The 26,734-nt window shown below is 34.1% G+C and overlaps 2 protein-coding genes across 2 annotated transcripts in view; both read left to right on the top strand.

Moving 5' to 3' along the window:
* The first annotated feature begins 737 nt into the window (after positions 1–737).
* Positions 738–7,793, top strand: LOC124367509 (cytosolic Fe-S cluster assembly factor narfl-like). Its single transcript, XM_046824384.1, has 4 exons — positions 738–1,122; positions 4,160–4,255; positions 5,516–5,672; positions 7,715–7,793. The coding sequence occupies exons 1-3, from the start codon at positions 1,057–1,059 to the stop codon at positions 5,561–5,563; spliced, it is 210 nt and encodes a 69-aa protein (XP_046680340.1). The 5' UTR covers positions 738–1,056; the 3' UTR covers positions 5,564–5,672; positions 7,715–7,793.
* Positions 7,034–26,734, top strand: part of LOC124368102 (laccase-2-like) — a 41,146-nt gene continuing 21,445 nt past the window's right edge. Inside the window, exons 1-3 of the mRNA XM_046825376.1 lie at positions 7,034–7,162; positions 7,715–7,826; positions 12,198–12,324. Coding sequence (XP_046681332.1) covers positions 7,034–7,162; positions 7,715–7,826; positions 12,198–12,324 — 368 coding nt within the window. The remainder of the gene's footprint in view (positions 7,163–7,714; positions 7,827–12,197; positions 12,325–26,734) is intronic.

Genomic DNA, 26,734 nt, shown 5'->3' on the forward strand with positions numbered 1-26,734 from the left:
GTAGGCTAGCCGGAGGACAAAAAGATAATGTCCGAACTAGGTTGTGTGATCTTGCAAAACAACCGGACATTACAGGTCCCGATTGTACAGTGCAATACTTGGGAGTGCTCTCTGATACGTATATTTAACTTTTGTGTTTTACAAGCTTGGGTTGTGGCTTTTCTTAAACAATGTACATGACTAGGCAAAAAGCGTAATTTATTTCGGTTTATATCTCATTAATTGTTATTTACATTTTTTATTTTATCTACAAAAGATTAAATAATGAAAATTAAATGTTTGTATTGTTGTACTATCATTGTTTGAACTGTAATATAATTTACTGTTGAAGATTCAGTACACTTTTGTATGTTTAATAAAAAAAGTATTACTAAACATTGAAAGCAAAAACAATTTAGGTGTTAAATAATAATTAATGTTATTGTATCGGTGTGCTCTTACAATAGTTTTAAAAAAACGTAATCTGCCTTGGTAATGTATATTTAATTATATGTCCTTTGATTTGTGTGCGGTTGGGTTTTTGTAATAAAAGCCCGAAATAAAAAGATTACATACAATAATTTGCGTACAGAAAGGTACAGGCTCCTGAACCACGTTTTGACATCAAAAACCTTGAGTGATTCGTCCCTGCTTTTTGCTTGTACAAAAAAAAAATTAACAGCTGGTTTTTGAGTATTGCAAAATTACTACTATTGGTAAAAATGTTCACATTATATTCATTATTACACCACACAAACGCCATATTCGTAGGATATTATCTCTCTGTTGTATTTATTTGAACTGGACGACGAGTGCTTGTCTATTGCCTCTTTCGTATTTTCTATTTTTATTTTACCTCAACAGTATACAGTAGGCTATTATTTATCCACTATTCAGCGAAGGAGAGGTTAAAGAAAAAAAGGCCATGAGATTATTTAATTAGTAGGCCGACTATTATATTGAAAATACGGTACTTGTGTGTGTTTTAGTAGGCCTACAGATTCACTCAAATGTGGAGAAAGAAACTCTAAAAAATAACTTATCTGCTGACAGGCAGATTTATAAATTATTTTCATCATGGCTTCAGGATTTAGTGGTGTTTTACAGTTAACTGATCTGGACGATTTCATCACTCCCTCTCAGGTACACATTTTATAAAGCTGTTAAATATAGGCCTAACAATACAAATTCACTTAAAAACAATAAAATGAGTAGCTGGTCGATTAAAATTTGAGTGTCAATAATCAGGAAATTGGCACCTGTTCTTTAACAACTTTATTATAGAGGCCAATTTAGGGCCTAAATATGTAACTAGGCATGTTCAAGGATATAAGATCAATTAGGCCCTATTTTACCATTTTTACTTATGAAAGTAACTGCTAAAGTTGCAAATTCATTACTTCTAATGTTATTAAATTGCATTGCATTCTGGGTAGGGTACGAAAAGCGGACCCGGGTTTTTTATATCGAAATTGGCAAACGATATTATTTAATCATAACCATCGATATAATCAATCGATACTGATTTATTATTTTGAACAATTAACTTAAATAATCTACATTATCAGCTGTAAACACTTTCAAATAATACATGTAGGGTAATATTTCAATTTTACATAGTAAGTAACATTTGATTATTAAAAATAGCAGTCAATTAAAGAAAAAACGGGTAGGGTACGATAAGCGGGACCTGGTTTTTTATATCGAAATTACTTAACGATATTACTTAATCATAACCACCGATATAATCAATCGATACTGATTAATTATTTTGAACAAATAACTTAAATAATCTATAGGCCTATCAACAGCTGGAAACACTTTCAAATAAATAGGCTATACGTAAGGTAATATTTCAATTTAACATATAAGTAACATTTGATTATTAAAAATGACAGTCAATTTTAGAAAACTACACGACGAAATTGCTTTGAAAGATGATAAGACATGTTTTAACGTGGCTTGAACATGTTGGACTCGTAACCGAAAAATCCATTATGGAAATTTGTGGGTAAGAACAAACTGTAACTCTGAGAGGAGCAAATATGGTCGTCTTCAGTTTTCCTAATTTTGCTTATAATAATTTTTTTTCATCACTGTAAATATTAAATCCATATTTTAATTTAAAACATATGATTGTTATTGAGGACTAGAGATACTTTTATATCGATTGATAGTCTAGAATTTGAGATGCGAATATTAGGTATCGATGATTACATTCTTCGATATAAAAAAACCGGGTCCGCTTATCCGTACCCTACCCAAAAAGACTACACAGCATTGCTTTGAAAGATGATAAGATATGTTTTTCGTGGGTTCAACATGTAGAACTCGTATCAAAAAAACCCATTACCGGTATGTGAAATTTGTGGGAAAGAAACAACTGTAACTGTGAGTGGAGCAAATATGGTCGTCTTCAGTTTTCCTAATTTTTGGTTATATACCTACAATAATTTGATTAATCACTGAAAATATTAAATTCATATTTTAATTTTAAAACATATTGAGGACTATAGATACTTTTATATCGATTGATAGTCTAGGATTTGAGATACGAATATTAGGTATCAATGATTAAATTTTTTCAATATAAAAAACCGGGCCCGCGTATCGTACCCTACCCGTTTATTCCAGGCACTAGCCACGTTGTCTAAAACCTCATTGTAATTTCTTAAGTTTTTGTCTATGCTTTCATTTCCAAAAAGAATGTTTAGGCGGACGTAAACCATATTTTACACAACAATTATGTAAATGTTTTAATTTTAAGTTAGTGCATCTATCTAGGGGACAAGAGGTAATCAGGGTTTCTGGATGGGATAGGATAACACACCCTGAATTGTTTTGGTGTTATTGTGATCCTGTTCAACTATTAGTTTCTTTTTATTAATCTCATTTTGAAAAAACTTAACATATACAGTATAAGAACTCAAATGGTGTTAGTGACCCAACAGTTTTTAAATTGGAGGTGTCCCTAAATTACATAATGCCCCAGGGGGAAAGGGAAGTTTTTTAGCAGTTGTTATACAATGTTACGGCCCGGAGTGTGGGGCAGCATTATGTAACTATTAAAACCTTAGCAATTAATTGCCTGGATACGTTCACAAAAATTTTCCTGGTTCTTCTTGAAGATTTTAAAGTTAGTATAATATTGCAGGGAAAACATTGTCTCTGTCATAAATTAAAATATGCAAGTTGGTAAAAAAAGAATGATTCAGTGGTCTGTCATGTTAGGAACGACTGGTGGGACAAGCAAGTAGACAGATGGTTTGTAAGTGCATGCCCATTACATGTAATTAAGAAACAGTCCCTTACCTATGTTTTGCCAAAAATAGTTTTGGTTTATAGCTACTCTACCTACAGGCTGTTGCTATTGTCAGCCATCAGGCATCTTAAAGGAACAACCTTTTTGATTATTCAAACATCCAGAGATTAGTTGATAAGGCCAACACAATTATCTCCGGCCATCAGTGTTGGCTGTATCTGATGCTGCCCTGCATTACTGGTGATAAACAGAAAATTTCACTTGAGATATATTAATGTAGTTATCACATAGTAGATCTTAATTCCCCAGCTTCTGATCGAATGCTTCATGTCATTAGTAACGGTTAAGGAAAATTTTCTATAGAAACTTAAAATCAAAAAGAACTTGAGAGAAGAAAAAAGTAATATTACAAAATAATATTCTAGGTAACTTTGTATTTATTTTATATTATAACAAGAAGGAATCATCTACTTCTGAACCATTGAATCTATTAAAATACAGATGAAAGCAAAGTACAAAGAACCAAAACAATCCACCACTTAGAGAAATTTGACTACCGGTTCCAGGATTAAAATCATTGTTATTTGTGATAAGCGCACTAGGCATTATTCCTATAGCAATGTATTGGAAGGTTTGAGAAGATAGAATGTAATAATCTAATAATGTTTAAAATATTCCATTTTTGTGTGTTTTCCACAAGAAGAATGTTATAATTTTAAAATCAGAAATCAATGTTTTTTAGTAAGGCATATCTGGTGTCTTGTATTTTTTCACTATCATTTCTGGCAACAGGCTGAAAATACTGTCACATCAATTAATGACCACTTTCAGATATGACCAGTGTATAAATAGATACGTAAAACCCTCTGATCTGTTATATTTTGAGGATTATAATTACCTTCATCTATCAAATTGCAGGAATGTATAAAACCAATCAAGATAGACAAGAAGAAAACAGGGACTGGAGCAAAGATCAAAATTGATGATGATGGTTCCTACATGCAGATCAAAGAGGTGAGGTATGTTTATTGTTTACCTACATGTTAAACTGTCATATCTTATTAGTTAAATAATGTCCCTTAACACCTGCCCTTCATCAGCCAAAATTCATTCCTATACCCTCAAATTACCCATAAAGTAATACCCCAAATTAAAGGTCTAATGATACAAAACTAACAATAGCAGTCAACTTAAAGCTGTCTAAGTTTCACCATATATTTTTATTGAGCCTTTTATAATTAATTGTTACATGATAGTGTTACGGTTAGAAATCCATTACTTGAATCCAGAAATCGGTATTTTTGGAGGAGAGGGGATTAAAAGTGTTAAACCCATTACCCAATCTCATAATTTGTATACTTTAGAGTGGTAGAACCTGGACTCACAGTAGTTCAAATTTATCCTGGCAGATTGTGTGCCAATATGCTTTTTGCAGCAACCTTTTAAGTTCTGATTTATACATTTGTACTAACTTATAAGCGTAAAATATTGTATTTTATGTAGTTTTTATTTATTGCTAAATAGTCCTTTTGTATTGTTACTTGCAAGGTGTTGGTACACCTACAATTAATTAAAGAGTGCTTTGCTTACAATAACTACATATCGCAAGTTTTGAATGCCAGTTATATTGTTCTTTTCTTGTGACAAAAAAAATGTTCTATGGGAGCACATTTGTCTTAATATTTTTGACGTTTTTATGGTAAAAAAAATACATAGTAATATATTCAACAGCGGTTTTTCCAACACACAGTTTATATAAAAAAAAGCACATTTATATCATTTTGCTCTGATTTTTGCAGCTAAATCTACAAACCATCTATGAACAGTGTAATCTTAAGTAGATATATCTGTAAACAGTCAAGTACAAAACTTGTCATTAGTGGATATATCCTCATCCATCCATGAGCGGTTAATTGAAATTCACTCTTACTTATTTTGATTTGTGTTATCTGTGTTAAATGTATTAACTTGTTGAGTGTTTAGCAAAATAGGTAAATTATCAATTTTACCATTGTGATGACATATTTCTTTTAGTTCAACAAGTTTGCCAATTTACAATTACAGAGCTATTCTTTGTATTTTAATAGAAAATATATTAGTAGACACATACCTACTAGTAGTTTTAAAAGATAAATAAATATTTAGATATATATTGCATGTTTTTACACTTTAGTTCATAGACCAATGGCTGATAAGTTATTGTATTATCTTACATATTTACTAAAGTAGTTTTTCACTTCATTTTGTTAATGCTCTATTAAATATTTTTGCCAGGATGGTTACGCCCAGCGGCTACAGAGAGTGGATATTTTCGCTGACTGACTGTCTGGCCTGCAGTGGCTGTATTACGTCAGCCGAGAGTGTCCTGGTTACCCAGCAGTCACAAGATGAAATGCTGCGAGTTTTCAATGAGAACAAACGGCTCAAACAGGTAACTTGACTTTCTGAACTAAGGATAATGCTTTAAAAGTATTGGCTGGTTGAATAGGAATATGCAAAGAAACATGAATTAAAATGAAAAATGTCTTTATTTGAGGTGGAATAAGGGCTGTTTCAACCCACACATTAGTTTAAATCCAAGCCTTAAAATTTTAAAAGGGCATGCCAATTTATAATCATATTATGTTTGCATAGGTATGTATCCATAATTTAACTTCTCAAATATGACTAACATGGAGGGTCGTTTGACTTGACATTATGTAATGACTCCCTTTTGTGAATGTTGAGTTAGCCCCAATTCACCTTCTGCTCAGTGCAGCATCTGAAATTAGACACTGTCATAGACTTGAATCCTGGAATGTGGACTCTACAACCATCTGTAGAAGGTAGCATCAAAGACTGTAGAAGAAAGTCGGCACCAAAGACATTCAAATTCTGTACGAATTCTGTATTATGTCAACATCAGAGCACCTAGACTACAAAGACAACTGTCTGGTTTGCCCAGCAGCCATCCAGTGTAATCTAGATAAAGTGTGTTCTTACTCTAGGAGTCACGAGTCTGTGACAGTGTTACATTTCAGATGTTACATTGAGCAGAAGGTGAACTGGAGTCAAACTCAACATTCGCATTGAACTAGCCCTTCCCACCATAGCTACGTTATGTGTAGAAGACTCCCTTATAATGTATAATGAGCAGCAGGTGAAACTGGAGTCAAACTCAACATTCACATTGAACTAGCCCTTCCCACCATAGCTACGTTATGTGTAGAAGACTCCCTTATAATGTATAATGAGCAGCAGGTGAACTGGAGTCAAACTCAACATTCACATTGAACTAGCCCTTCCCACCATAGCTTACGTTATATGTAGAAGACTCCCTTTATAATGTATAAGTGAACTGGAGTCAAAACTCAACTATTGAACTAGCCCATAGCTACGTTATGTGTAGAAGACTCCCTTATAATGTATAATGAGCAGCAGGTGAAACTGGAGTCAAACTCAACATTCACATTGAACTAGCCCTTCCCACCATAGCTACGTTATGTGTAGAAGACTCCCTTATAATGTATAATGAGCAGGGAGTAAAAATCATTTCTCCCTCTTTCTGTAAAAATCATTTTAAACTGTACCGTGAAATAATTGGAGGCACTAAAGCAAACAATGAGTTTTTTTTTCATAAATACTTAATATGCAGAAGTCAGCTGTTGGGTTGTTTTTTATAACATATTTTCTGCTGTCCTTTCACAATTATCAGTTAACCCTAGAACTGGCATGGAATCAATCCAGTTGACTCGAACAGCAACAGTGTGTATGCTAAGTAAGCTATTTGCACATTCAAGGCATCAAGTCAGGATGGCTGTGTGGTCTAAGGTGGTAATCTTGGACGCGGGAGTTAGCCTTGAAGTCACGGGTTCGATTCCTGTGCCTGACTTTAGGGATTTTTGCAGTCTGGTGTACACTTATGAGAACCTCTGGTCCGTGGTAAAGCCGGTGGAAGGGCCCCAACTTGAACCCCTGTGAACGGTGGTTGACTTGGGTGGAAGTTTATGGGAGCAGTGATTCTCTTACATAAGTGTACCAGATCAAAAACTCCTGTTTCACATTTTTGTATCTTTATTACTAAAAAAAGCCACTAGATGTATGTTATTTTATGGTCTACTAGACATTTATTATTGAATTATGACAATAATAATAACTTTTAAGAGTTTAAAAACTATTTATACTACAATAACACCCAAACTGCAATATGCAAAAGTCTATAGTGACACAGGAAAAAATATGTCGTAAATTATGACCTTGCCAGTTCCAGTGTTATTGAAATCCATTGCCCAAGCATCTCACCTCTTATGAGGTGAAACTATTAGGCAGGGGCTTATAAAAGAATATTGCATACAAATTTCAATTTTGAATACTGTTGTCTTTTATCACCCATCAATGTTGCGGGTTTCAATGTCATTGATGATATCATCATTGTCAATAGCTTTGGCATAGTTGTACCTGCATAACGTCTGTTATGGAATAATAATGTTGTAGGAAGGGAGTAGTGAGGCGAAACTGATAGTGGTATCAGTCTCTATACAACCTGTACTCTCCCTCGCTGCGTCTTACAACCTCGAACCAGAAGAAGCCTTCCACAGATTGTCAGGTACTATAACTTTTAAAATCAGCGTAAGGAAAGATAACGAAAACTTCTTTTTAATGTTTATTACTATATACGATTTTTAAAGAATAACAGGACTTTTGGACATTTGCCGTCATTGTATATTGCAAAAGAAAACACTACATTTCAATGATTGGGATCCATACTCTTCTTCAAGTGTCAAAAAATTTAAGGTATGATATTAAGCAAGCAAAAAAGCTAAGCCAAGATTTTAATTTTTCTTCCTTAACACTTTCAGCTCCAAGACGGATGCAGGCAAGACATTGAAAACTTTGTTCCTGTGTAGGAGAGTTTTGCTTTGAAAAGCTTTAAACGATGGGCCGGCACATTAAAGTCTGTTCCAGTCTCTTATCTTTTCAAACGCCTATGTGCCACATTTGACTTCTTTAGCTTAATTAGTTTCAGAGATATTAATTTTGAATAAAAAATAAAAATGGTGGATAGCGGCTGAACGAAAAATTTTTGTATATATATCGTACACTATGTAAATCATTTATCCAGCATGTCACTCCAATGGTTTTGGTAATTTAATTACTCCTTTTAGTGATATTTTATTATGCTATACCTTTTTAGTGTTTGCTATATACTGATTACGTTTTCGCTGTTTTTATATCAATGAGGAAAAATCTTTCTGTGGAATAGCCTCAGTTTTCAATGGTACTGACTGCTAACAGTATCTTCTTATTACAATATATATTCAAAGATTTTTTTACACTTTGTCCAATGGATTGTCCTAATTATCTCTTAAGTGAAAAAAAGTAATTAAGTTCAACTAGATTGTTGAGGTTTTGTATTGTGAGATGGCGTTTTAGTTTTCTGTTATTTGTTTTTTGTTACATATTACGTTAGTTAGTTGAAACATTTGTGTCTGTTTTTGTAAACATTTATATTCTTGATTATATTTTTGAAACTGGTTTGTGGTGCATTCATTAATTTATTTTCTTAATTGTAATTCAGACATAAAAAAATTAAAAGTAGTGTATTTAACAGTATTTTTCATCAAATTCAAAACGTTTTATGGAATAATTTTCATACATTTTCTCTTTTTGTTTGTTACTATTATATTTTTACATTTGGGAAATATACTCAATTTTATAATGTATAGATTTTTTATTCCCCAATTTGCCATTTGTTCATCTGTATTACAAAGCAAATATTTAAAAAAAATGCTCTATAAAAATTATTATGTTTTCCCTAAACTTTTTAAATAAAATCTGCTAGTACTCAAGGTCTAATAGTAGGTCACATATGCAGAAATAATTATTAATAAAGAAGGAAGTTAAGATTAATGCCACATAACAGACTTCACTGTTCGTTACATGCACAATTCAAGTCTATAGCTCATTTAAAATTCTCAAGTTATCCTGGGGAGACAGAAAAAAATTCTGTCAGCCTCCTGAATGATAAGCCTCAATGGCGCTCAGCCAAATCTCAAGAAGGCAGATGTTAACATTATAAATGTCAAGTCCATATCTCATTTTTATTTACTAGATATCCTGCAGAAAAACAGACAGACAGTCGTAAAAAAAAGAAATTTGTCAACCTACTCTCGAGTGATAGTTAAAATATACAAAATTTCAATTCCATAGGCTCAACGAGATATCCTGCAAAAAACTGGTCTTTGCAAATGCTCAGCCAAATCCCATAGATGAACCTTCACTGTATGAAACTCAAGTTGCCTGTGTTAGAAACCCAAGATACATGCAAAATTTTAAGTTCATAACTGAATTTGTTCTCAACATATTTTGTGAAATCAGACAGACAGAATAAAAACGTTGCCGGTCCTCTTAGTAATAGCAAAGTATAAAAAATTTCAATTCTATAGCTCAATTCATTCTCTAGATACCCCCCCCCACCCCCCCCCCCCCCCACCCCCCCCCCCCCCCACCCCCCCCCCCCCCCACCCCCCCCCCCCCCCACCCCCCCCCCCCCCCACCCCCCCCCCCAACAAGACATTTGCTATTGGAGTTCTCAAATGTTTAAGCCCCGCAGCTCCCTTACTGTGTTCCTGGTGGTGCCAAATGCACAACCTAACGAGTTCATTTACAAAAAAATCAAAGTACAATTTATTTTGTGTAAATAATACAGTAGTTTAATGTATTTCAAATTGGCTGGTAAGGGATTGAAATGTGGTTTTATAAAATGTATTGTTGATTTCGTTTTGGTGAGACGTCTCACAAACCCATGGATACCGATGCTCACACTTTGGGATCTCATACGATAAGCCAATGTTTATTTTCAGGCTAGTAGGACTAATAGCAGCAGGATCGATTCCTTTCTCCTTGAATAGTGAAGGACGTCGAGAATAGTCATATGGCGGATACTCCACGCCTTTCTCACTGAAGGACACGGATTCAAACGTTCCTGACAAGTGCGAAATGAAGTTCATACCATTCAATTTTATTTTGTCAACAGTTTACTGTTGTTACCAGTAATAGTACACTATTACCAATACCAAAACAATAAAACACATATTTTATTTACATTCATCTATAGTTTAGTTTATAATATGTACTATATTTTTATGTCAATAGATCCTTAAGGTTATGAAGACAGTCATTCATTTAGTAAAAAGACAGAAACAATCATTTAAAAAACCTGACAATCTTCAAATCCGGTGTTCTTTTCGGGGGATAATTACGTACATTAAAATTAAAATAGGGCCAAGGATTGGTCCTTGGGGTACACCGCGAGCAACACGTTTAGGAGAAGAGTGGATAATATGGCCATCATCTTGACTCTGACGGATCTGCCAGAGAATTAAGATTCTTAAGATTGAGAGCATGGCCTCCGCACACCGCATTTTTCAAGTTTGATGAGGCAAGCTATTGTGGTTTATAGCCTTATTTAAATAACGGAAAGCAAGAAAAAAAATTTCATCAAAAGAGAAGAAAGATTCATAATTTTTTTTAAATGCAGTATGACGTTTCAAATGTTTATTGTTAGCAATTCAACGCTACGGTACACAGTGTGTGTGGCTATTGCAAATAAGTGAATCTGTATGGAGGTTAATTCAATTGTGACTTTCGACAGAAGTTGTTGGTCAGGAAAGGGACACAACGCGGCGTGACTCAGTTGTCAACCATACATAAAGGGAGGATCAAAACGGTCCTTGGTGATTGCGGGAGCTTTCTATCACGATCCTGTCGTCGTGCATGGTGGATGATGCACGGCCGGGCACGACACGACAGTGGCGCGCGACGCTGCAAAGCGAAACTCATTTGTTTTGTTTGTTGCATTGACTATCCTTTCCACAGAGATAACACTGTACATCCGTCTGGACAGGGCCGAACCTAGGGCTGGTGGCGCCCGGGGCATGCGTAGTCCTCCCCCCACCAACATAAATATAATAAATACATGCCGTCTCATACATCAATCGTCATTCGTCTAGCCGTGGTTAAATGCAGACGAGCACTCACGTCGTAATCCGGCTTACTCACCAAACATCAAAATTTGTGTAATTGAATAATAATGATAAGTATAATTACTTTATCAATTCCTTAACGAGAATATCGTCATCTCTACATTTAGTTACATTATGACGTTATAAAACTCATTAAGGATCGTATGTTATTGCAATTCCATATTATAACACAAGCACAGAGAAAAGGTCGGTTCGATTCTCTGTGATACAAGTAAACTTATTTGGGAGATTGTCCAAATTTGAGTTTCTCTTGCAGCTGTTGTCATGTCGGTATCTCGTTCTCTAATTGAAGACTATTGTGAGGGGTTTGCTTTGAATGAAAACACTCGGCGAATATTGCTCCACTAAATATTTATTAATCTTACAAATAAATCTAAACTAATATCTACTTTAGACTAAGCTGGCTTTGAATAAACTACTATTTACAAAACTGACTAACTGTCACTAATTTATTATGTTACAATCCACTATTGACTAAATTGACTATCTAATTACACACTAATCTATTTAACACTAACACAGTCAATAATTATTAACACAAATTCAGCTGTCACGAGTATTATGACTAGTTCTGTCACTTTACAAGTTCACTTATGGAGCTCAGCTCTACTGCAGCTCCTTATAAAGCCACTGGCGCTTCCAGGACATTCAAGTGGAGAAGTCCAGAACCCACTAGACGAGTGGAAAAGGGTCACAGCGATAAGGAGAGGCGGGGACAGCCGGACCCACTGACCGCTCCCCCCCATTCATCTATTATCCCTTTGTATCGGGGGTTGGCCCCTCTGTCTGGAACATTCTCATAACACTTAATATTACTGAACAAATCAAATAACAGTCATTCAATCATTATTTTATGTTTCATTTCAGCGTTTCTTATTACAGTTTACTTTTTTAGTACTAGTAAATATATAAAATTAATTTAACAGTATAATAATTAGGTTTTGTTACTGTTGTTGCAGAACTACAACATGCGTCGTGCCAGAGGGCATGTCACGAGCTCGATTGGCCGATGATCTGTAGAGTGAAGATAGTCCTGGAAATGTCGACAGTGGTCTCCAGGTAATTATTTCATAAATCATTATCACAAGGACGTAGCCAGCGAGGGGTTCCAAGAGGTCCGAACACCCCAAAATTTTCCATTTTTTCAATAACTTTTGTAGTAAACAATTATTATTATTTAAATAATTCAATATTACTGACATGTACTGCCGAAAGATCGTTCTCAATAAAGAAACGGATCAAGAACTTTTTAAGGAACAAAATGGGGTCTTACTCTCTGTCCACTACGGGAAAATATCAGTTGTCTGGACCCCCCCAAACTTTTTCCTGGCTACGTTCTTGGGTAGTAAATTAGCATATTGTCATAAATTGTGATAAGTAGGATGGACGATAGGAAGAAAAAATGATATCACTACAATATATAGAAAATCATGTGTATTTGGGTCAGTCTTCCAGTAATATTTGTATACTGATTAATGAATACCCTCCCTACTGAGTTTTGAAGCCCCTTATTCAAACACACAGGCAGTCTCTAGCATGTATTGTGGCCTTTGCATTCAGTATTTTCACAGTTTCACACAAGGACAAATTGGCAAGGAAAATAAGATGAGATTCCTGGTAAAGACATAATAGCTATAATTAACTAATTTCACTGTCTATTTTGTTGGTCAGATGTATAATGAAGGAATACCATTTCAGAAATACTCAGAAGTGAATAGAGTAAAATTCAAATATTGACTCCCAATATACATACATATATAATTATAAATATCAGAGTATATATAAGTATTCTCCTCATTAGCTGATATTTATCGAAGCCTATTATCGGAGAGAGTAGAAAAATTTCATTTCTGTCTGTCTCTTTGCCTGTCTATCTGTATGTCTGTTTGCATGATATCTCAAACGAAAACTGACTTATAGACTTGAAAATTGAATGAAGCTTCATATCTATACCGGGTGTCTTAAAACTTCCACCTCCCCCCCCCCCCCCTATTAACTTTCTTATGACTAGAGATTAAATGATTTACTTTGGGGGATGATTACATGACCAACGGAAGAGGTTTTCAACATAAAAACATTTTTTACTCCCCTCCCCTCAGAAAGGGGTATTTTGGGGGTAAATAAAAATGTTTAAATAGGAATTCCTAGCAAGTGAGACCTTATTTTAAAGGTATTATAAAAAGAAGAATGGCACAAACTAGAGGTCTCTAATGTTACTATATAAAATTTAGTGGCCAATTAAAGTTTGAATTCTTTATAAAACCCCCACAGTTTAAATTACATTTCAAGTTATTGTAAGGCAGATAAAACATTCACTCAGTAATTATTTTGAGAACTTGGGACAAAAAATTGTAAAACAAGTCATTACAAAACATCAAAAACATCAACAACCATGATTAACATAGCATTTATTAGGTTTCGTTTTGTCTGACCGAAGCCCATTAGGAAGTCCCGGGAAAACCAATAGCCGATTTTGCCATATCATCTCTTATTGTTTACCAGTTAGACACATTCAGACCACTTTGGCACAATAACTGGACTGAATGTGTTTCACATACAAACTGGTAAACGATAAGAGATAACATGGCAAAACTAGCTATTGGTAAAACAACCTTTCTCAGTTGGTTGTATAAACATGCCCCAAAGTAAATCACTCCATCTCTATTCATAATAAAGTTAATAAGGGGGGGGGAGTTTTAAGACACCTGGTATAGGCAACACTCTGTTCATTGATGGTGCATATCACTCCATGGGATCCGGCTGAGCGTTAGTGAACATTTTTATATTGGTCCTACTGGTAACCATGATATCAATGAGAACTGGAGTTATCCTATTAAAAATGCTAAAAACGTAAGAGTTTTGTTATATGTTTATAAAGAATTTATTTTTCAAGTTATTTGGTTATATTTTATATCTTTTTGGATTAACATGAAATGGGCTTTAATAATAAAAAGATACCGGTAGTGATATATTTGGTCATAATTTAAAAATAATAATGCTGTACAAACTAAAAAAATTTTGGAATTTTTTAAATGTTTGTAATGTTTTCTTACTCAAATAATATAATAATAAAATACCGCATTGTTGCTTTTATTTATTTTAAATGTATTTCTCTACCTAGCAATACTAGAATATGAGTATGTATATGCATAGTTTGTCAGAATAAATGTTTTTTCTAAATACTGAAAATTCCAAGAATATTGATTTTTTTCTCTTGTAGTACATTAATACTCTTATAGTAACTTATTATTAATTTAAATTTCAATTAACTGTAGTATTGCAGTTTTTCTTATGTGGTACAACAGTATTATTAGTCTAATTTATACTAACATTTGGTTGAAAAAGGAGTTAAAAAAAAAATTATTTAGATGGCGCTGTAGTTCAAGATTCAAGATTCAAGATTCAAGATTCAAGATCTTTATTGGTCTTTAAACACATTCAATAGTGCAATGGACTTCGTCAAGTTACTAAAATATTCTAAACTAAAACACTAAACTAAAACAAAACAAACTACTCAGATTCTACCTACTCAATCCAGCCTACCAGCAAATATATAGATCTATACAATTAATAACAATAATAACCAAACAACCAACAGATCTATATAAATTAACAATAATAAATAACTATTAACACATTTAACATGGATAAAATTTTAAAAGTCAACAATATTAAAACTAAATAAATAATAAATAACTGAATAAATAAATACATTGAGAGACAAAATTTAAAAAATTATTCATTTATGTATATACAGATAAGTTAATAAATTAAAATACATACTATATCATGAATAAATAAAACAAATACAAACAAACAATTACGGTTTATAATTTTAACAAATCAATGGGACAACACAACGAATATTAATTTTAAAAGCATAAACATGTAATATCGCTGCTTAAGAAATCTGAGACTGAGTAATAAATATTATTCTTGAACCAGTTCTCTAATACTCTCTTAAAATTGTTTAAAGGTACAATCCATGCATTTTGTGGTAATTTGTTAAACAGTTTAATTTTCATAAAAATATGGCTACCTCTAGTTTTTTTTTCTAATCTTACTTGAGGAAGATCTAAAAAATACTTCCTCCTCGTATTATACCCATGTACTTGTTCCCTAATTGTAAAGCTGGGGAGGACTTCTTTTACACTTACTAAACAACAGTAAATATAAAGATTTGGCAGTGTCATAATTTTATACTCTCTAAATAGAGGAACACAAGTTTCTCTGTCTGATACATTTTTTATTGACCTAATCGCTTTTTTTTTGCCATATGAATGCTCTTTGTGCACTAGTACTGTTTCCCCATAAAAGTTACACCATATCTTAATTGCGATTGAAAAAGAGCATTATAAAACTAATAACAATGTTTCAATAGATACATAATTTCTTAACTTTCTTAGAAGATAAACTATTCTAGATAGTTTTTTACAAAGGTAATCAATATGATAGGCCCAATCCAACTTACTGTCCAAACAAATACCTAATAACTTAGCAGTTGAAGTACTCTCTTCTAATAATAGATTGTTTAAAGAGAAAAAACTATTTTCTCCGTCTTATTACTATTTACAACAAGTGAGTTTGCTTCAAACCATTCTAATGCCATTTTTAATGTTTGATTTTCTTTGTCCATTAATTCATCTAAATGTTTTGTGCTGTTAATCAGAGTAGTATCGTCAGCATATAATACTGACTTACATGTCACATTGAATGAGAAATCATTGACTGCCATTACAAATAAAAAAGGACCTAAGATCGAGCCTTGAGGCACACCTTTGGTAATATTCTTAAAGCTAGATTTATCATTACGTTGTACAACCATCTGTTTTCTGTCATTCAGATATGACCTTAGTAAATTAAGCTCATTATTTCTAATTCCATAACTGTGAAACTTATCCACTAAAATTTTGTGATCTATACAATCAAAGGCTTTAGTTAAGTCAATTAACATAGCAGATGTTGTCATACGCTCTTCAAAACTCATTAGAATATTATCAATTACAGTCTCTACTGCTTTGATTGTACTTCCCCCTGGAATAAACCCAAATTGTTCTTGACAGTATACATTATTTTGGACAAAGTAAAAATGAAGTTGCTGTTTAATGTTTAATTCAAATATTTTACCAAGTATAGGTATTAAGGAGATTGGGCGGTAACTTGAGGGATTTGATTTGTCCCCTTTCTTGAATATTGGACACACTCTAGTTAGCTTTAATGCCTTTGGAAAAATCCCTTGCTCCAACATCTTATTAAATAACCATGTAAGAGGTGTTACTATTCCTTCAATAACATTTTTTATGGTTTTATTCGATAATCCATATATATCTACACTACCGTAAAATGGGGTGAATAGCAACACTGGGGTGAATAGCAACAAAACTTCCAAAAATCTTTTACAAAATGGTAGGAAAGCACAAAACTGATAATCCACCGCGGGATATTTTTTTGAAGCTGCAAACCTTGAAAGTTAAAGGGAAAAATAACGTTGTTGTGTTGGCATCACTGTACTGCTGTGTATTGAAGACGACACTTGTGCTTTTAATAACTTCAACAATTGAATCTTTCTAAACTTCTCATGTAAGTACCAAACTAAGTTCTTTCATACAACCAAGTAGGTTTTTTTATTGTGCTAAAACATCTATGAGATCAATTACAGGAGTTAACAAATCTATCTATTCTGAAACATGTTGTTCAATAATTTTTAGGTTATCATGTCGGATATTTTTAAATCACGGGGTGAATAGAAACAGAGAATTGTTGTGTTTCTTTTCACCCCACGGATTACAAAATTAGATAGTAAGGTTATAAAATTATATATATACAATATTTTGGTGTTATTTTAGTGCTTGTTTACTGTCTCAGTTAGTATGGAGTTATAGGCTATAGTATGCTTAAAATTTAGGCTACTATGAATGTTACTAAAAGTAACCAATTTTCAACAGGTCTAGGCCCAGGTAACCTAAATTAAATCTCAGTACCTACGGTACATATCTTTCTTTCTCGTTTTAACAACTGTGTAGTAATGTTTAACATATATTACGTATCGTACTGTACATATAACATACCCATGTGTGTATGTTTAACATATGTACGGTAACTTAAGAAACATTTTTATGTTCGATATGAAACATATGTTTCAAGCACATTTTAAAAACAATTAGGTCTAATACAAATGTTGTTTTCCAGCATGCCGAGAAACTATATATCTCTCAACAAACATAAAAAAAAAACACTCGGCTGAAGACTTAAAAAGAGCTCTGAGTTTAATAAATGATGGTATGAGCTTAAGAGTAGCGGCAGATTGCTCTGACATTCATTACAGTGTGCTTTATAGACACATGAAGAAAGGTAGCGAGATGAAGTAGAAGGGGGGACAAACTGTATTGTCAGAAGACGAAGAAAAAATTATTGTTGACAGACTAAAAACAGTCGGTGAATGGGGTTACCCGATTGATTCGATCACTCTACGGCTGTTGGTGAAAGAATATCTCGATAGGCGTGGAAAGACAGTGATCAAGTTTAAAGACAATCTTCCAGGAAAAGATTTTGTGTATTCGTTTCTACAACGCTACAAAGCTCAATTATCTTTCCGAATGTGCCAAAACATCAAACAGTCTAGGGCAGCCGTAACACCTGAACTCATCAATGAGTATTTTGATAACTTGGAAGTCGAGTTAAAGGATGTCCCTAAATCACACATTGTTAAACTACGATGAAATTAACCTGTGTGACGACCCTGGCCGAACAAAAGTAATAACAAGGAGGGGCTGCAAATATCCTGAAAGAGTAATGAACTCGGCCAAAGCGTCAACTTCTGTGATGTTTGCTGCGTCAGGTGATGGAACCATATTACCACCATATGTGGTATATAAAGCTCAGCATCTTTACGACAGCTGGAGGGAAGGAGGTCCAGCCAACTCCCGGTATAATCGTACTAAAAGTGGATGGTTCGATTCCTTCTGTTTTTCAGATTGGGTTGAAACTGTGGCTTTACCTTACTTTATACGGTTTGATGGTGTGAAGTATCTCATTGGGGACAACTTGTCCAGCCACCTGTCACTAGACGTTATAAAAAAATGCAACGAGAGCAAAGTTAAGTTTATCTTTCTACCGAGCAACTCAACTCACATAACCCAACCACTAGACGTCGCATTTTTTCGACCGCTTAAAATATCATGGCGCGCTATCCTCAAAGATTGGAAAAATGGGCCAGGTAGGTACGAGGCTACTGTCCCGAAAGATAAGTTCCCCAGCCTCTTAAAAAAAGTTTTTGAGACTTGCAAACCTGATAACATTATATCAGGTTTCAAAAAGTGTGGAATAATCCCTATAAACCGCAAACCAGTGTTGGCAATGCTTCCAGGTTATGGCGTTTCCGATAGCGCTGCCGTGAGTTCAGCCCAGTCGTCGGCTGCCAATACACCTGGTACTGTATGTGAAACACCTATTGAAGCAATTGATTCTTGTTTCAAAGAGCTTTTGCAACAATTGAGGCAAGGTGACTCCCCAAAACCGAGGAAGAAAAGAGTGAAGGTTTCGGTAGCAGCTGGAAAGAGTGTCGGTGTCCAAGATTTTGTTGAGATGTCTGAAGATAATCCCGAAATAGTTGACCAAGCTGGGACTAGTACCGATACCAGTACCGGAGTTAGGAAGGCAGGCACCATGATTACAAAAAAAACAAAAAAGAAGGCAACCCAACCATCATCGTCTGACAGTGACATGTCAGACTATTCTGTCCAAGACACAGACAAAGAATTAATCTTGTCATCTCCAGACGAAGGGTCAGGTGTAGAGGAGCCCTTAAATACGCAATTGTCATTTCTTCCCGGAGATTTCGCTGTGGTAAAGGTCTATGGGAAAACTAAAGCCCACTTCAGACTATATGTTTGCCAAGTCAAAGATTATGAAGAAGGCGGTTACATCTGCCAGTCCTACAAAAAACAACCTTTTGCGAGAAAATTTGCTGTTACAGATGAAGACTCCTTCGAAAGCAAAATCGATGTTGTCCGTAAACTTGGTGTTCCAATTGTTGCCCCAAGCACATCACGTTTTAATAATACCATTAGTTTTGATGATGATCTCAGTGGACTGACATTATATTAAGTAGTAGAAGTCAACCAAAAACCTAGCTAATGTTTGCTGCTTGTTTCTTTTGTTCCGGTAACTATTTTTTGTATTAATAAATTGTTTACATGAAAAAGTGCATTTAAAAATCTGTTCCCATGTTTTTTTATATTGTAACATGTAAAAGGTCATAAAAAAGTGTGTTTCAATTCATCCCAACACTGGGAAATAGAAATATCTAGCAAAAACAACAGATGTTTCTATTCACCCCACGGGAAGGGGTGAATAGAAACATCACACACACACATTAACAGTAACATTTTAATTTTTTTGGTGAAGGATATTTAAAAATAATTAATACTGCTTAATAGAAGAAGGCAAGACCGGAAAACTGAGGTAATTTTCACTGGTTTAGCATTAAATTTAATAACTGTTTTTTAGCTCCAAAGTTGAAAACTGTTGCTATTCACCCCGATTTACGGTACTTGAATTACTTAATCTAGAGACACAGTTTAAAACTTCTTCTGCTTTAATCTCATGCCAATTAAAAGTTAGGTTTGTATCAATATTTTTATGTATAATATACTTATTAACTAGGTTTAAAGCTTTATTATCAGGTACACTTTTACTCTTATTAAGATTTAAACTACTCACAATATTAACAAAATAATCATTAAAGGTACTAGAATCTATAATACACTCTGAACTCTGGGCTGTTGAATTAGACTCTTTTTTAATTATCTCCCAAGCAGCTTTACACTTATTACTAGAGTTTTCTATGTAACATTCATTCTCCAACCGTTTGGCTTGATCTATTCGTATTTTAAACAATCTTTTTGCTTTGATATAATCTTTTTTGTAGTCTGGTTCCTGGGCTGTACCTTTGCTAATTTTATATCTATCGTAGAGGGCTAATTTGTACTCATTGATTTGTTTCAGCTCAGGTGTGAGCCATTTTAATTTTACCTTCTTTTGCTTATCCTTAACCTTAACATCTTTAACTTTACAATTTTTCTCAAAAGAAATCGTCAACAACTCCATAAAATAATCAAAGGCTTGTTCTACATCATTAAAACAGTTTAAAATACTCCAGTTTGTTTGAAGTAAGTCATACTTAAAATTAAAAATTGCTCTATCACTCATATCTCTAATACATTTTTTTTCAAATTTAGGCTTTTTTTACATACATACATGTCGAAAAATTGAGCAAATACACCAGAATGATCAGATAAATGTGGTTCTATAACATTACAATTAGTTTTATTTCTACTGATTGATGTTACAATGTTGTCTAGGCAAGCCTCTCCCCTAGTTGGCTCATTGTTTAACAAATACATGTTATGTGATCTTAAAATATTTAAAAACCACTTCACTTCTGGTTTATTTTGTCGTACATTAATATTGAAGTCTGAAGAAATTATATACTGTAAATTATTGTATTTGTCATGTAAAAATAATAAAAATAAATCAAGAGTATTTAAAAACTGTGGTACATTAGAGTCTGGCGTACGATATAGAGTGACAGTTATTAACTTAAGTTTAGGCAAGAGAATACCTGCTACCTCAAAAAGGCCTGTTACACAAAAAGGTCTTAAATCAATTGTTTTAAATTCAATCTCTGGCTTAATATAAATAGAACATCCACCACCTCTTTTAGATAGATTATTCCTAGTAAAGGAATTAGCTAAAATAAAATTATTTGGAATATACAAAGAAACTTCCTCGTCAAACAGCCAATGTTCATTCACCATGAAAATGTCACAATAAAAATCATTCAAAAATAGGTTTATTAAGTTTAATTTATTTCTAATTGACTGGGTGTTTAAATGTAAAATACTAAGAGGTGATGTTTGTAAGTTTGCTACATTATCTGGGTTGTTGATGCTTCCCGGTAGTTTCCCATAGAGGCCTCCAAGTTTCCTGCCAATTCCACGCCAAGCGACGAGGGCTGCTGCAGTTCAACGTTGCCCTGTTCAGGGTGCTTCATGCCTTCATGCCTCTTCAGTGAAGAACCCTGAAGTTCTGCACCGCCCTGTTCAGTGTACTTCTCAGATAGTTCCTCTTCATTAAGGCTCAGCTCCATATTGACCAGAGCTTGGCTTTGTGCATTACTGCCCATCTTGTTTATTGCTTTTGATATTTTTTCTGCTAGCCAAACTTTCCCCCTGTAGTTGTAGTGCATACCCTGTCGGGTGTGAAAATGCCTTTCTGCCTCACTTGCTTTTACCAGCGTGACGTTTGGATGCTGTCGACAAAGTTCTTCCAAAGAAATATTTGTTTTCCTAACCTCTTTATTTACACACGACCATGATTTCAGATCGTACCTATTTGGTAAGTCCACAAGTACAATATTTGTATGTTTATATTTGTTTAACGTACGAGTTAACCCCTCAAGGGCTTCGCTAGCCTCATTTCTGGCCACATCGTTTGTACCACATATTAGGATTAAGACATCATTCTTTTTCAAATTTATTGTCTCTAAGTTTGTATCATTTAATATATCCTTGGTTCGACCTCTAGGCCTAACAAAACCACATGCATTATTCGACTTGCGCTTTTGGTTAATATGATATGCCAGGTCACGCCCATGGCTGTCGCCATAGATGTAGTATTCGGATTGTGAAACTTCTTTATTGCCCACATCATCTTCTTCCCCCTCCTCGTCAGCCACAGCCAAGGGTGAAAAACCCATTTGTGCACTGTAAACCTTGAGGTGACTGTGGATGCTTGGGCCAGCCAGCTCCTCTTCTAGATTGTGTTATCCAGGGGGATGATGAACCTGAAAGGTCCATATTGGAATGTGATTGTTGTATGGCTGGGAAGCAACTCAAGCAGGTTCTCTTAGATGTTTGTATTTCTTGAATTTTATTTTCCAAACACCTGATTTCTTCCTGTAGGATTTTAGATGCTGTTCTTAAATTTTCACTTTCCAGCTTTTCCTTTTTTAATTCCTCCAGAATAATCTGCGTCTGATAGTCCTGTTGTGTCGTGGGATGCTTTTTTTTCTGTTCATTTAATTCTTTTAACTTGTTTCGCAATTCCCCATTTATTTTTTTTAGCTGTTTATTTTCTTTTCTTAATTCGTTTTCTGTTTCCTCTTCAATAATTGAGATGAGGTTCTCGTTATCTTCTTTTTCATTTTTAAGTTTTTTTTCTAAAGATTGTATTTGGCTTATTAGTTCTTTTTCTCTTTTATCAAATGATTTTTTTTGTGATTCAATAGTTTCTTCATCATGTCGTATCTTATCTTCGAGTTCTAGTACATAGAGAGAGCTATTGTTCTTCGCTATATGTAGTTCTTGTTTAAGTTCCTCATTTTCATGTATGATAGATTTGTTAATCTCATCGGCAAGAGAGGGAGAATTTACTTGATCAAAATTTTCTTCATTATTTTTAATTAATACACCTTTAGGGATTTCATTTGTTTGCATGTTATCTTGACAAGTTATACATTTCCACTCTCCCACGAAATCCTCCTTTTCCATAGTTTTCACATTGGATAAGGTCAAACTTACGCATTTAAAATGAAACCATTTGCTGCATAGGCCAGTACATAAGATTGCTGATGACCTTACATTAATTTCACAAATTCCACAAGGAAATTTTGCCATATTATTTCTGTGTGCCTAATGTGTGTCTTAAAAACTTTTGTACAAATAGTCAAATTTGTTTACAACAACAAAATAAAGCTTTAAATTAAAGCAAATTTATTTTTCAGTGGAGCAAAAAGATTACACTCCTAGAGGGAATTGAACCAGGTATCTCCCAATTAGAAGTACAGCACTTAACCTTCTGAGCTATAGTAGTTGTTATCAGGGCAACAGATAAAGCCAGATAAGCTGTATCAGTACCAGCTGTTTGGTGTCCAGATAACCTGCTTACACTGGAAAACCCCCAGTCCTATCTTATGAAAAATGAAAAAGTCAGAATCAGTTGTTGGTTGTTGTTAAATAGGGTTTCTTCCTTCAAATATAATCAAATAGCCAAAATTGAACTACAGTAAAAGCCCGCTAATCCGGCATCCAATGGTTCGGCACTTTCATTCATCCGGCACCGTCTTAAAAAAAATCGCGTAAATGAGATATTTTAACCGCACTGTGAAAACGTACAGTTCGCAAGAGCGCTCGGAAAGGTCGTGCTCAGTCGGAAGGGATCGTATGTGACGCAGCAGCTGTGTGTGAGGGGGTTCAGGGCCTTTCGTCATCGGAAAAGCAAAAAAAAAAGCCAATACCTCTGAAAGGCATTACCCACCTACCCGTAATATACGATGCCCAATCCAATGCGTGGATGAACTCCGATTTATTTAGAAATTGGTTTTTCCACCACTTCGTCCCATCTGTAAAAGACAATCTGAAAAACCGTGGCTTACCTGAAGACAGCAAGGTTGTGCTCATCCTAGACAATTGCAGAGCTCACCCTGCAGCGTCTGAGTTGATATCGGGAAATATTTTTACTGCATACCTCCCGGCAAATGTCACGTCCTTGATTCAGCCAATGGATCAAGGAGTGATTCAGAACTTTAAATGGTTTTACAGAGCGTCCTTTCTTCAAGGCCTGATAAACTCAGAGTGTACGGTGGTTGATTTTCAGAAAAAATTCAACATAAAAGATGCAATTTTCGGAATCGCCTTGGCATGGAAAAAGGTCAAGCCCACCACTCTACAGAAATCTTGGCGAAAACTATGGCCAGCTGCCTACCAAGAAGAGGACATTGCTGTTTCAGTCGACAATGAAGCAATACTGGACTTAGTGGCCCACAGTTCCCAAGACGAAATAAGGAAAGTGCCACAAGAAGAAATATTGGAGTGGATACACATTGATTGCGACGAGCCAGTTGAAGAAGAAATTACGGATGAACCGCTCATCAAAAGTGTACTAGGACCTCAGTCAGAGCCTCATCCTGTGGAGTGCGAATCAGATGATGAAGAGGGAGCAGATGATCCAACACCCGTGCCTACGTGGAGTGAAGCAAGTGCCACTATCGACACGTTTATACGATTTGCCGAACGCAGCAGCTCCTACAATGCTTCAGAGCTTGTAAATTTATATGTTCTGAGAAATGTCTTTTTAAAGAAGAAACATGATACAAAAAAACAAACAGACATTAGGTCTTTTTTCAAATAAAATACTGTACACAAAAATTATGTTTACCATAATATTTATTACATAATGTACGCACTAGTTAGCCTACATCTAAGTTAACCTAAGTTTAGAAATGTTTTTCTAGGCATTAAATGTTCATTTTGTGTTCAAACTAATTTTTGTTTAATTTTATTTATCTCCTTAGTAATTCTTTAATTGTTTACACGTAAAGAGTGATTTTTTTTTAAAGCCACACTCTGAAACTTAGACGACGATTTTTAGCCCGCTATCATCGCTAAAGTAGAAAAAGTAAAATCAAGCTACTGTACATTATCTCTTTGGGACTGAAAACCCAGCCACTATTTTTAAAGAATGATTGTATTTTGGCTGGGTTTTCAGCTTTTCTGAGTTAATATCACTTGATTTCACTCCTTTTACTTTAGTGTGATACGATTTTAGCGGCTAAAACCCGATTTTTCCGGCATTTTAATATGACGCTCGGTAATCCGGAATTTTCAATAATCCGGAACACTTCAATCCCCGAAAGTGCCGAATTAGCGGGCTTTTACTGTATAAAGTATGACTTTACTTAAAATACCTGCTACCAAAATGTGCTGCAGAAAGGTTAGTTTTAGGTTGTAACTTTAAATATTTGATGATTTAAATAATTTTAACTTAAAAACAGAAACTATTTGTTAACCACTTTAACACTGTCTTGATATACAATTTTACCAAAAATCTTGACAGAATTCACTTTAAATAAAAAGTTTAAACACTTTCAAATGAACTAGTTAAAACACCTATTGACACACCTATATCTTGACAAGACCTCCTAGTTGTCACGGAACCGTTCTGTGATACAAGGCCAATGGGTTAAACAGAACTGAATATAATCATATGAGATTTTAAATGACACATTTTCATTCATAGAGTAAAAAGAACATATAATAGAGTGGAGTGTCACTTTTAAAATTCCGTGACAAGATTTCATTTCAGCGCACTCTTGCATTGTACTTCCCTCCCAAACTTACAGGAACTTTTCGTATTTTAACACAGCTATCAAACCTAATTTAATGAACAAAAATGTAAATGTATCATATGGCAAGATATTGAAATCTAGAAAGATTTCATCTAGACTTTAAAATTTTGGAAAAAAAAACATCATTTCTTTATTGACAAGAATGAGTTCTATGATGGTGCATGTCAGTCATGTGATTTGGCTAAGCGTCATTGAAGTCTTAGGCTTACACTTATTAGGCTAACATAATAATTTAACATAATCTTTTGTTTGCCGGGTGATGTAAAAAATTCCTTTTATGTGTGATAGTCCATCTGGTGTTTCTCCGCAGAACATCTCAAAAATGAAATGAGCTGTAGATTTGAAAGTTTGCATGCAATCTCAGTGAAGCCTGTTATGTGACATGTGGTGTATTGTACAATTATACCTGTGTATAGTCACAATGAAATGTTTGCAACTGCAATTTAAAAATGTATGTTTTATTTAAATATATATATACTTTATAATCTACATATGTGTATATAAATATATTTACAAAACATTCCTACAAATACAATCATCTGTTTACATTATTTCAACTTTGAGTTATTACTATTAATGATTATATATATATATATATATATATATATATATAATTATATATAGTAATATATATGTTGTGTAGTTATGCATACTGTATAGTTAATTAATTGTAAATATACATTATAAAAAATATAAGATCTATAAGTTTTTTTAAACCATCCTCTTTACAGTGTACGTAAGTGAATTTTTGACAAAGCAATGGACACTAACTGATTTCAGTTTAGTGCCAGATCATTTCTTTTAAATTAATTTTGTGTGTTCTCTATTGCTTTTTTTTGTAATGCACTTGTTTTTTTCTTTTAATATTATTGTCCAAGTTTTATTGTCCTGTGATGCTTGTCCGTGGAAATATGATACCAATCCGAATACTTTTTGAATGGACATAGTGTATCTCTTAAGGTCATTCTTAACTCATATCAATGGCGGATCCAAGGGAGAGGTCATGAGGGCCTTAACTCCACCGACATTTTGAGAAATGACATTTTTATGGAAAAAACTAAATCATTCTAGTATTGTAACCACTAAAATAAACTTAACTTTATTAATTAAACTTTGAGTGTAAATTTGTTTTTAAATGTGTTATTATTAGTTGTGTTTAATAATGGTAGATTAAAATTAAAACCTCTGAAATTAGGACTGGATTTGCCCTTGGCTCATGTAGGTGTAATAAAAACAAGTCAAAAATACATTTGATCATTTCTCAGAGATCATGTCATATTT

Source organism: Homalodisca vitripennis, chromosome 8 (assembly GCF_021130785.1).
Source record: "Homalodisca vitripennis isolate AUS2020 chromosome 8, UT_GWSS_2.1, whole genome shotgun sequence".
Taxonomy (NCBI): Eukaryota; Metazoa; Arthropoda; class Insecta; order Hemiptera; family Cicadellidae; genus Homalodisca; species Homalodisca vitripennis.

Coding starts and splice junctions, on each gene's coding strand:
- LOC124367509 (XM_046824384.1), top strand. CDS start 1,057: ATGGCTTCAGGATTTAGTGGTGTTTTACAGTTAACTGATCTGGACGAT. Junction 1,123..4,159: donor ATTTCATCACTCCCTCTCAG/GTACACATTTTA, acceptor ATCAAATTGCAG/GAATGTATAAAACCAATCAA. Junction 4,256..5,515: donor CCTACATGCAGATCAAAGAG/GTGAGGTATGTT, acceptor TATTTTTGCCAG/GATGGTTACGCCCAGCGGCT.